At 42.9% G+C, this 12,787-nt stretch overlaps 1 protein-coding gene across 1 annotated transcript in view; it reads left to right on the forward strand.

The window, feature by feature from the left end:
* HIP1R (huntingtin interacting protein 1 related) overlaps positions 1–12,787 on the forward strand; it is a 93,818-nt gene that overhangs the window by 23,863 nt on the left and 57,168 nt on the right. The window contains exons 2-3 of the mRNA XM_066603320.1: positions 10,022–10,085; positions 12,636–12,778. Of these exons, the coding sequence (XP_066459417.1) occupies positions 10,022–10,085; positions 12,636–12,778 (207 nt within the window). The remainder of the gene's footprint in view (positions 1–10,021; positions 10,086–12,635; positions 12,779–12,787) is intronic.

Consider the following 12,787-nt stretch of genomic DNA (forward strand, 5'->3'; position numbering starts at 1 on the left):
AAATGTGGAAAATAAATAAATGTAAAGTGTTGTAAATGGCCCTGCGCTCTGATAAATGCTTTTAGCGTTTAGATTACACTGCCATCTCTGAATGTGGTAGTATTGCATAAGTTTACCTAACCTCCTGTTCAGCTCCCCTTATATGTACACACCGAGACATTATGTTTACTACCTGTTTTTTCTTTTTGAAAATCCTAACATTTTCAAAAGAAGAAAACTTTAGTAAATCAAAAATGTCACCTTCTCTTATGGCTCAGCTATCTATTGGAATACTGCGCCCGCACAACAGGATATTCACTGCCTTTCAGCAGGTTACATACAAGCAGTGATGGTATTATGCCCAGTACAACACTTCCTCTGTTCTTCCGGGCAGGGATTCTGCGAGCTCGCTCATTGAAATGATGCACTGTAAGTGTATACTACTATTCAGTGCCTCTACTATTCACCTCGTACTCTGACCTTTCCATAATGAATTCCCTTGATGGTGTACACAAGCTCCGGTATACCTTACACAGATATGGCCATTGTGCACTGTGCCTTCATCCTTCAAGTGACCTTATTCCTGGTTACTGTGTGTATGTCAGATGAAGAATTTTCCACAGATCTACACAATCCTCCTTTTTCCAAATATTTAAAAAAAAAAATAGAATTCTCTTAACTATTGCATTATGATATCAGATTTCACTGTGATTCCTGTTTTGTAGTAAGTATATGTAAAAATGGAGTGAAAATGGGTTTGGGGGGTTTTCCCCCTTCGCTTACCGATGTGGTAAGTTAGTATCTTTAAAGTAATTTTCTGGTATGAACATGTCATCAAACTAGGTAATCAATTTCTGACCATTGCTCAGAATCTCTGGCTGTTTAAAGTGACAGCGGCACTTGGGTGAGCACTGCTGCTACATAACTTTATACTAGTCACAGCGCAGTACATTGTATAGCTGTTGTGACTGGCTAATGACACTTCTGTTTACACGGAGCGAGAAGCCACTCAGCAGTCGTTCTATTTCAATGAGCCTAAATGGCATGCCCAACGACAAGTGAGCAACTTCCTACACAGTGCTATGTTGTTGGCCGTATGTACACGGGCTGACCGCTCCCTGAAATTACTAATTTGTACCATGTAAAGGTAGCTTTTAGGTTACAACTAGAGATGAGTGAGTATACTCGCTAAGGCACATTACTCGAGTGAGTAGTGCCTTAGCCGAGCATCTCCCAGCTCGTCTCTAAAGATTCGGGGGCCGGCGCCGTGACAGGTGAGTTGCGGCGGGGAGAGAAATCTCCCCTCCGTTCCTCCCTGCTCGCCGGTCCCCGAATCTTTAGGCCTCCTTCCCACGAGCGTGACGGGCTCCGCAGCGTAATATTACGCAGTGAAGCCCGTCACGGCGCCCCCCAGAGCCCCTATACTTACCTGCGGGAGATAGCGTGAAATCGCTTCCCCGCCCACCACCGCCGCGTCACCGCTCGTCACCGCTCGTCACCGCCCACCGCTCTCGCGTCACCAGCCGTGTCACGTGACGCGGCCGGACCGCGTCATTTGGCGTCATATGACGCTCGGCGGTGGGCGGGAAAGCGTTTTTTCACGCTATCTCCCGCTGGTTACAGCGGGAGATAGCGTGAATGGACGGCTTCCATTGACTGCAATGGAAGCCGTCAGTGCGTACAGCCCGTCCTCACCCGCAGAAAATAGAGCATGCTGCGGGTGAGGACGGGAGAAATCGCGGTGCGTAATTCCGCGGTGGAATTACGCATCGTGAGCATGGAGCTATTAGGTTCAATAGAACCTAATAGCTGCGTGCAACGCAGCGGATTTTCGCCGCGAATTACGCGGCGGAAATCCGTTCGTGGGAAGGAGGCCTTAGAGACGAGCTGGGAGATGCTCGGCTAAGGCACTACTCGCTCGAGTAATGTGGCTTAGCGAGTATACTCGCTCATCTCTAGTTACAACATATTGTCCCTTTTTATGTCCACTCTTACATTTAAACCATGCCGCTTTTCTATGAAGAAACACTCCTTTGTTGAAAAAAGTGTCCCAAACACATAGTAAGTGTGCCGCAGAGCATCTCTAACAGTTTTCTGGAACAATTTGTGACTGATAACTGTTGAATTTTCAGCACACACATTGTGGTTTGTTGTGTTTTGGGTGGTTGTTAGCTTTGTTGGCTGTTCGCACATTGCTCTCACATGTCTTGCAGCATTGGCTTGAGTTTTACTGTGTGTCTTCAAGATTCACATTAGTATTCTGCTGATCCTTGTTCTGCAAGCCACAGCAGCTGTGGAGGATGGAAAGGGACTCCTCTGCTCCCAAATAGTGAGCTTCCTTAAAGGAGATGTCCCGAGGCAGCAAGTGGGTCTATACACTTCTGTATGGCCATAATAATGCACTTTGTAATGTACATTGTGCATTAATTATGAGCCATACAGAAGTTATAAAAAGTTTTATACTTACCTGCTCCGTTGCTAGCGTCCTCGTCTCCATGGTGCCGACTAATTTTCGCCCTCCGATGGCCAAATTAGCCGCGCTTGCGCAGTCCGGGTCTTCTCCTCTTCTCTATGGGGCTCCGTGTAGCTCCGTGTAGCTCCGCCCCGTCACGTGCCGATTCCAGCCAATCAGGAGGCTGGAATCGGCAATGGACCGCACAGAAGCCCTGCGGTCCATGAAGACAGAGGATCCCGGCGGCCATCTTCAGCAGGTGAGTATGAAGACGCCGGACCGCCGGGATTCAGGTAAGCGCTGTGCGGGTGGTTTTTTTAACCCCTGCATCGGGGTTGTCTCGCGCCGAACGGGGGGGGGGGGGGGGTTTAAAAAAAAAAAAAACCCGTTTCGGCGCGGGACATCTCCTTTAAGGTGGGGCCCCGTCCTACCGGACATTTATGGCTTAGTATTTATACAATAAATGTCTTTAGTTAAAATCCCCCCACTAAATATTAGAGCTCATGCATAACTCTGGATTTGTACATGGATACCAGGGGATCTTTAGTTCTGTTACTTCCCCTTCTCCGTGATTGTTTACAATATGTCCTCACCCTTTTGTTTTATATTTTAATTCTTTATACTCTAATTTGCCACCTTAGGGAAATATTATGTAATACTTTTAAAAACTTACAATTTCATTATATATTATAATTTTTATTTTTTTTGTATTGTTTATATATTTTTTTATTTACTGATAATAGAATATTTTCTAATTCAGATTACCAAATTGCTAGCGATATTCTGCCACGGAGGAAGAGGGGGGAGCACCGTAAGGTCTCGGCGATGAGCCTATCAAATTGATAGGCTCACCGCGGAGAATGGCGGCATGCAGCAATTTTAATTACACGAGCAGAGAATCTCTACGATTCTCCACTCGTGGATGTCGGGCTTCGCTTTCCATAGTTATCCTATAGAAGCGTGTCATGCTAGCTCCACGGGCGATTTATCGCTGCGGATCTTGCTATGACATCTTGCCCGTGGACGGGCAGCCTAAGGTGGCAAGTTTGCCTGAACTGCTAACCGCATTGAGAGATCTGCTTTACAGCAGACACGAAGGCCATAGGGATCTGGGGGTGTTCTAACTTAATAGATAAAAAAAATCTACATTTAAATATCTTTTTTTTAAGGCAAAATTCATTGTACAAAATGTTATATTTGATGCTCATTTAATAAAGGTTAGCTTTCTATTATACTTTGTATAATTTCTTCCTGGTTTTTAAGATTTGCTTGTAGTTTTCATTCAGAGGAAACAAATCTGTGCCTTCATGTGACAGACATGGTACAAGATTGATTATAGGTATGGTGCATTTATTGGAGCTGTGAAAAATGAAGTATATGTGCATCACATGACCTGGACAGGTTTGTAGTCTCAAGAAAAACAATCAATGATATTAATGTTCAGTAACTAAAATCGGAGATGTTGAGCAAGTCAAACACAACGTGTAGTAGAAAGCTATAGAACTCTTATGTATACAAGGAGGAAGCTTCATTTGCTGAAAATGGAATAGCCCTTTAAATGTAGCCTCTTGGTACACCTGTGCAGGAGCACTTGGTAGGGATAGTTAACCCTAACATTATTGTCCATAACAGGGCAGAGGAAGGAGCGTGTTGGAGGTTTAAGGATCTTTTCATTTTAGTCAAACTGTGTTTTTGTTCCCGGAATATAAATGAGTGGATGTTACAAAAGCGGTCTGTATGAAACGAGGTCAGGCCCGCTGTAGTTGGCGCATCCTTTGTGTGATGATTAAGTTCTCAGCATTAAAAATCAGTCTGGTTATTTGAGGATCTTAAATGTAAAAAATTTTAAAAAATGCATATCTTAAAGGCATATTTCCATCTCGTAAAGTAATGACTCATTGCTGGGATATGCCATCACTTTATTATCAGTCGAAGTCCAACCTTTGAGTCCGGGCTGCAGTTCTCCTACCAGTTGATGGCCAGGAACACTGTGCAGGGAAAAACTGACAGCAGCACTGGATTAGTGCTGTGATCACCTTCACTCTCAGGATCTGTGAGGGTCCCAGAGCTCGGACCTCCAACAATCATTAAATAATTAGCATATCCTAGCAATATGCCATCACTGTGAGATGGGAATACGTCTTTAATTCCTTTTATCTCTGAAGATATACTGTATTTTGGAGAAAAACAAATCGTAGCTACTATCCTAGTAGTGATGGTTATCTTGAAAACTTGTTAGGTTTTAGGTGGTGTATAGCTATGTGCCTGGCAGCATGGGATTTTTTTGTTAGGACACTGTGCTAGCTCTGTTGAAGGGTCAGACACCGTTATTATGCTTCATTTGTTCTTGAAACCATGTTCAATGTGTAGGTTCTTCTTTTATTATGGAATCTCCTGGTCAATATACAACAATAGATCTGGAAGTCTATAGGGAATTCAAATTTTTGGTAATCTTACTACACTATTCAACAAAACTAGGAAGTGGTGTTTGCTTTGTCTTTTTTTTGTTACACAGCCATGATTAATTGCTTCTGACTATTTTTTGGATACTAAACAAGAAAATTACATTGTGACTTAAAAACGAGCTCTTCTGGCATTTTCAGAGGGATTTTATACTCTTCTCTCCCTGCATTTACTTAGTGGGAGACTATAGCAAGGCTACACAAAATTCTGTTAGCTCTGTGAATGGGACAGCTGTGACAGATTAAATCATTACAAGGAGGATAGGCCTAGCTGTTCATCACTTGCACTACATTCTTCAAGCCTGGTGTATCAACTACTTATCGGTACTATTGTATCTTGTCTCCACCAGGATTATGGGTGGAGATGGCCTGAGGTAAAGGGAATGCCCAAAGGTTCTCATTGACAGCCAAATACACACCCTCACCGATCTGCCCATAGTTCGGTGGAAGCTTCTGATTGGCTGCCATATACATACCTTCAGTGAGCTTCCGAGAGCAGCAGCAGCTCGGTGGAGATGTGCAAAGGCTTTACAAAGGAAGGCAGCTCCCTCTTTTGTGTAGTCGCCAGGTTGTCATGGCAACAGGACGCTAGCTACAGGGGTCCTGCTTGCCATTCAGGAGCTCTGGCGGCTATCTCAGAAGGCGTGAACAGCGGGAGCCGGCGGGTTGTCATGGCAACAGGGCGCCAGCTACAGGCGTCCTGCTTGCCATTCAGGAGGGGGTGAACAGCATCCTAATTTGTCTGATAACCAAAATGATGACGTAAATATTGCTGCAACTAGTTAATTATTGTATTGTGTCGTAGGTTGCACATTACATCATTTTAGAATGTACAAGTAAAACCAGTTTTCGTCTTCTCCAATTTAGCATTGGGTGCGGCTGCTGCTGATTTTCATCACATTGCTCATCTGTTATGAAATAACCAATAATACAAGACTGACTGGCAAATCTCTGACAACCTATCCGTTATTAGATTGATCGGTGGATAAAAAGATTGTTCTAGCAGATTAGCTACAAAGCTCCATATTGATTGTAGTACTCTGCTTCTGGCCAGTTTTACAGGTTTTGTCACATTACAATGTCTTACCTTAGATTGTATTAGTGTACAACCTGTGCTTTATATGTTTTGTGTTGGTAGTAAGGTGCGTGAAGACAAAACTGGTCAGTGGCCTTCGTATTACATTGTCTTGGACTTTACATGCAATGATTATCGCTCAAAATTCGTTCAAATGAATTTGCGCAATAATCGTTATGTTTAAATGTGAAGCCATCCTGACTATTCGTTCACTTGTCGTTTTATCGCTGAGTTTCAGCCTGCATAAAAATGCTTCTTAGTTCATTTGCTTTTCGTTTGGTTTGTAGTTCGTTTGCTTGAGAAAGACCCAGAGGGTGGGTTGAAACGTTGCTGTCTTGACCATGGAATAAAGAAAATTTCTATTTGATATTGGAGTTATCCTGATTATATGGACTGCTTTGTTATACCTCTGCTGCTCCTACCATTGGATTAAGTGACTCCTTGTTTACTGATGCCAGCAGAAGACAATGGCTTATCTTTATATGCGCGCGCACACACGCACGCACGCGCGCGCCAACCTGAGCAAACAACATATACAGAGTTTGCATAGCTAACGAGGGAAATGGAAAGGATTTCAAACGATTATCTGTACATTTAAATGCTCAGCATTTGTATGCAAAAAAGTTGTTAATTTGTCCAAACGATAATCGTTCTATGTTAATAAGGCTTTATTTGGTAGCCTGCTAGATTTGTGGTGGATGAGCACTTGTATTTCACAAAGAATAAGGGTGGCCATACACATTAGATTGTGGCTGATCTGTACGATTCGGCCCCACGACTCTTCCCTGATGTCAGGAAAGAACTATCGGACAGTTGGATTTCAGAGATGAGCAGCTGCCGCTAGAAGTGGCTGACAGTGTACACTTACAGCACATGCGTACTTGGCTAATCGCGGGGTGTCACAAGGTGGGATAGCTGTAAAACTGAGTGTTCGAACGACACCTCTCTGTGTATGGACGGCTTAAGACTTGTTTCTAGAAAAACAGAAAAGTCTTTCCGTTTCTGTTTTTCCGACATCTTTGCCTTGAGCTATTTATCTTGCTATTTGGATATTCGGAAGGTGTGTCAGCGGCTCGGGCGTGCTTTTAACTTTTTATATTTTAAGTAATCCTAAGCAAACTTCTCATTTGGGGTCAGTCTTTTCCTATTACTCGACATACTTACTTTCCCCACTGTGCTTGTACTCCATGCTTATCAGCTACCATGGTTTCATTAAGAAATATAACATTGTGACATTGCAAAAAGTACCTACAGGATTCATTGTGGTTTGAAGATCTGTATTTGTGGTCTATGTTCCTGTCAATATTGCCAAATGATAGTTTGGTTTTTTTGTCTGTTTTAGCCCCCTTGTGCCATTCATTCTCATTTGTTTTCCTACATAAATGAAAAGTCTGAACTGGATCATAAATGCTGTTAAATGAATGTAACGGACTAAAGAAAATCACAGAAATGAAATGTTTACTTTCATACTACTATTCCCATAACGGAGCAAAGGAATAGATATCAGAGCGCACTCATCCCTTGCAATTAAATGGTGATTGAAAGCCAAAGGACAACCAGAACACTTCCAGTTGGCCGAAAGGGCCTTTTCTTTAAAACCGTCTAAGGGAAAAATTTGCATGGCGTTTTTGTTCTTCCTGTTTGCATTAGTTCTCACCGGGTGCTTGGATAAGAGTGTACTCATTTTTGATTTTGTTCCAGTGGCTTTGCAATCTGGTTCTTGCACATGGTAGAGCGCTCTGTGTGTATACTATATGGCAGGAATGATAAGTTTGTACAGGTTAGTCTGCCAAGGGATGTATATATTGAGATACTCTTTCCAAGAAGCAGTGCTCCCAAGGGAGAATGCCTCTGTACGTACAGAGTCCAACGAAGCCTAGTCGGAGGCGTATGGAGGTACACTAGGGCCTTCATGCACCTTTTTTGCCACTCTATAAAAAAACTGGTAAGGTTAATGATGCATGCATGAGCCCTTCTGGTGGAATATGCCAGTTGTATGGTTTGCAACACACTATTATGTTAATGTAGCTATTGTGCTTAATTGGGCTCTATTATGACATGCATACATTTCTATAATGGTGTTTGCCAAATTCAGCCTGGTTAGAGCTCCAGCCTATAATAAAGGTAGGATTTTTTTAATATTGCGTAGTTAAGATTATTGGTAATTTAACATGGTTTCTTTGAAAAATCTAGAAAACAGTCTTTTTGGATAAGTCACACCTGGTGAATTAGCAGTGTGGTTCACCTACCGCAGCTATGCAAGAATTTGCAGTGCAATACAAGTGAGTGAGGTTTTCAGAACCAATTCTACCTGTAGCTGAAAAACGCACATGGGAATGACATTTAGTATATCCACAGCATGCTTATTCTAGAGCGGAAAAGTTGTGATATTTTTTTCCCCTCTGCAGTGCATGGGGTGAGAATGAACATTATTCTGCATGTAGCACCTCTGCATTTTATGGTAAAATCACAAATCTGTCAAAGTGTTACATGTGGATTTTACGGAGACTTGAACTGTGTTCACCCATGGATTACACCCGATGATTTTTTTACACTGCGCCTCAATTTACAATTCGGGTTCCTTGAGTAGATTTAAACAGCATTTCTTCCTTGGCGTTTGCTTCCCACTCCATGTTGCTTTAATGCAATTCTTTGTTTAGTATTGATAGGTTTCTGGAACATGCATTTGGAAAAAGGAAAATACAATTATGCCCCATTTAATATAGCAGTAGATCATCAGATTAACCTTGTAATTCTAGATATATTTTAAATACAAGTTTGTTTTTTGCTTACATTTTATGCTACATATACAAATATAACTCATTTTCAATGCTGTCAAACTTTTAGCATGCTTATGTTACAACTTGCTTATTATTTCTCCACTTCAGAGAGATGACACTATGTGCTGTCTCACAGGAGCGTATGGTGTGTGTGTGTGTGTGTGTGTGTGTGTGTGTAATACATTGTACCAATATCCCATAGGCAGTCATGTTGCCACTCACACAAATTGTGCAGATTACGTCTGCAAAAAAAAAAAGCAGCATGTTCTACCTTGGCGTGTATGGTTCTCGCATACACGCCAAGATAGGTCATGGCGATGAGCGTCACGCAGCCAGTACGCATGTCATGCATGTATATCTTGCAGCCTGCATGCTACGAGATACGATTGTGTGATCCCAGCCTGAGGGCCCTTTTAGACAAGCAGTTTTATTGTTTAAACTAGTGAATGACATCACTGTTACCTCGTTTGCTTGTGCAGCCTGTTTTAGACAGGCAGATATATCGTTTGCTTGTTCAGACGAGAAATCGTTCAGAAACTTTCAGTCTTTCCCATTCACTGTAAAAGTGAATGAGAGCAACCAAACTAGCATTGTTTACAACCAAACGATAAGTGAATGAGCAATCGATGATTTTTATATTTGCATATAATAAACGAGCGAAAAGCAACCCATTTTTTTTGAATAATAGCCATTCTGTCTAAAAGCTCCTTAATTAGGGTGTCCATAGACAGTGAATGCATCAGTGGTCACACGTGTACTGCTGCTCCATTCACTAAGGGGGAATAAGAAAATCGCAGCATGCTCCATTTTGGCTGTGGATTCCGCGGGACTGCTTCCATTGAAGTCAATGGAAGCCGTCATATCTGCGACAGCCACAGTTGTCATTTTTGCTGTGCCGCGGATCAGTAGGAAAGCAGGACATTAAATAAATAATGCTCTGCACGTGTGTCCGGACGCTTCTGCTGTGCTGAAAAAAGAAGATCCGGCTGGTGCAGAGGAGATCTGCACGGGAGCCGGAGAGGTGCGAAAACCTTTTTTCTCCCAATGTTCGTGGGCACAGCTTGATTCCGCTGCGGGATTCAGCAGTGGCATCCGTGCGTGCAAATGGACATGAGGCCCTAAACCCAAATGGAGAAACCCAGTGAAACACGAATGTTACATGACTTGTATCATGGCCGATTTGCCTCCCACAATGAGCTGACTAGGGATTGTCTGAAGCGCCTTTCCACCCAGGGAATACTATTTTAATGTTTCTTGTTTTCTCTTTTTCCAGGCTATCAGCATCAGCAAGGCTATCAATGCACAGGAAGCCCCCGTGAAGGAGAAGCACGCACGGCGTATCCTTTGCAGACAATGCTTTATCCGTACACAATACTGCAAATCAGATGTCAGAGCGTCTGTTGTTTCCTAAATGAATTAACACATAGAGCACCCTTCAACATTCACGTGTTCCAAGTAACCGTGTGTTACATGCACTCCGGGGATTAGCTGATTCAGCCGCACATTCAGAGCAATCTACAAGATGACAATCTCATGTTTGCCCACAATGTACTTTAAACCATGTCAAGTGGACGTTAGACTTCCTTCAGCCAGCCGTGTGTGTGCGTGCGTGTGCGTGTAAAAAACAGAAAAAGGGATCTTTAAAGGGGTTGTCCCGCGAAAGCAATTGGGGTTATACACTTCTGTATGGCCATATTAATGCACTTTGTAATATACATCGTGCATTAATTATGAGTCATACAGAAGTTATTCACTTACCTACTCCGTTGCTAGCGTCCTCGTCTCCACGGTTCTGTCTAAATTCGCTGGCGGCTTGCTTTTTTAGACGCGCTTGCGCAGTCCGGTCTTCTGCTCTGAGCACGAGCCGCTTCAGTGTGCTCGCTGCTACAGCTCTTCTGCGCATGCGCAGACGAGCTGTAACTTCTCGGGAGCGCGCTGGAGCGGCCATTCTGCTACCATCCTCTGTTAGAGGAAGGTGCAGAAACTTGAGCCGCCCAGCAGTGCCGCCCTGCCGCCCAGCAGTGCCGCCCAGGTAAGTGATGGGTGACGGACTGACTGGGGTGACGAGTGACGGACTGCCGCTGTGGCCCCCGGGGACTGCCGCTGTGGCCCCCGGGGCCTGCCGCTGTGGCCCCCGGGGCCTGCCGCTGTGGCCCAAGAGCGTGTGCCGTGGTCGGCGGCCGCGGTGGGTCCGGTTGTCAGGGAGACACAGCTGGTAGCGTCTCGGGAGCGCGCACGTCGGGCTACAGCAAGCGACGGGAAAAGAGCCGGCGGCCATCTTGGGGAAACTTTTTATAAGTTGCTGAAACGCTGGAACTGTAAGTAGAAACCGGCTAGAAAAGTCATTTACACGGGTGATTAGTAATGTATGCTTAATAAGGGGGACTGGGCAAAAAAAAAATTTCACTGCTTCCTCGAGACAACCCCTTTAAGGAACAAATATTTTTTAGGGATTTTACCCATGTGGTGGTTTTTAACTGCCTTATTTCTTTTCTCTTTCAGCTACCAAAATTGTTTGCTGCATTTTTTTTTTCTGTGACATGTAGGGCTAATTTTTAAATATCTTATTTTTCACTGACTTTTTAGTTTTTGTTTTTTTAAAAAAAAATTTATGGGGGGTAAAAAGCTTAAAAAAAGTTGTTGTTTTTTCTGTTTTTGTTTTTTTTTTTAATGCCTTTTTATAGTTTTGTTTTGTTTTTTCCAATTTGTATATTTACGCTAAAGGAAAGGAATGGGTTCATCATTTTGTTTCAGACATTTTGATATATAATATGTATGGTTTTGGATTACAGGGCGCATATGGCAACTGTTTTGGTTGGCATTAGCTTTGGGCGATTTTTTTTTTTTTTTTTTTTTTTTTTTTTTTTAATGTGTATATATTTTTAGTTTAGTCTGTAATTTTGTTTTACTTATGTAACTATTTCTTTCACCATCTATGTCCCCCATAACATCATGTAAGACCTCCGGAGGACATTCACATGTTTTTTGGTTTTGGACACTTTTCCACTGTAGCTGGAGCATCCATAAGAAGCTCCAGTTACAGCGAAAAACATCCCCTGTAGTGACTATAGTCACTGGCAGAGCTGATGAGGGTCTGCTACGACCCTGTAGCTCTGCTGTAGCAGGAAATCCAGGGATTACCCTGGCTGCCATCATGTGGTCAGGAAGGAATTGTTTTTGCTCCCAAATGAGCTAAATTGGCTCGTTGGGGTTTTTTCTACCTTCCTCTGGACCAACAATGGACATTGTCTAACATACTATGCTACTGTGGGAGCATTGTTCCATATTTCCATTCACATATTTCCCAGAGGAGCATGCATGGTCTTATAAGTCTCCTCACACCTAGGTCAAGGTTTCCCAAACTCCATTCCTCATGGAGCCCCAACAGGTCATGTTTTCAGGATAGCCTATAGTAGGAACATCTGTGGCAATGTCTGAGGCACCGACAATAATTACATCACCTGTGCAACACTGAGGAAATTCTGAAAACATGACCTGTTGGCGGTCCCTGAGGACTGGAGTTTGGAAAACACTGTTCTAAGTGTTCTCCCTAAAGAGACACCATATTCATCCTGACCCAGTTCATTGCTATGCATAATATTGAATTCCCTGCTATATTTGCATGCATCACGTGCAGACTTAAATGCACATTATGGGCTGATTTTTAGGCTTTTTCTATATTTAAATATTTTTGCTGCATGCGATGAACCTAGAATTTCATAGTCAGGAGTTTGCATGCACCACAGTGCAGAAGAAGGCTCCACTTAAGAGCTTCTTTTGGCCAGTATGGTATATTTAGTGCCTTCTAAAATAACCGACAGAAATATAGAGATTCTATTTTGGTTTTAAAATGTTAGTTTGCTTTTATTTCCTTAATAAGACTTTAGGTATAATATTAGGTACTCATCATGAAAAAGGAGCCTTCACTTTCTGGTCTTATGCCATTGGTCTACCTCTAGCCAGCAGCTCAGTCCTTAGCTGGAAGTTCTGCCATGTCCTTCATAAAGTCCTTCGAGATGGTCATCAAAATGTAAGCAAA

This window comes from Eleutherodactylus coqui, chromosome 5, assembly GCF_035609145.1.
Source record: "Eleutherodactylus coqui strain aEleCoq1 chromosome 5, aEleCoq1.hap1, whole genome shotgun sequence".
NCBI classification, from domain to species: domain Eukaryota; kingdom Metazoa; phylum Chordata; class Amphibia; order Anura; family Eleutherodactylidae; genus Eleutherodactylus; species Eleutherodactylus coqui.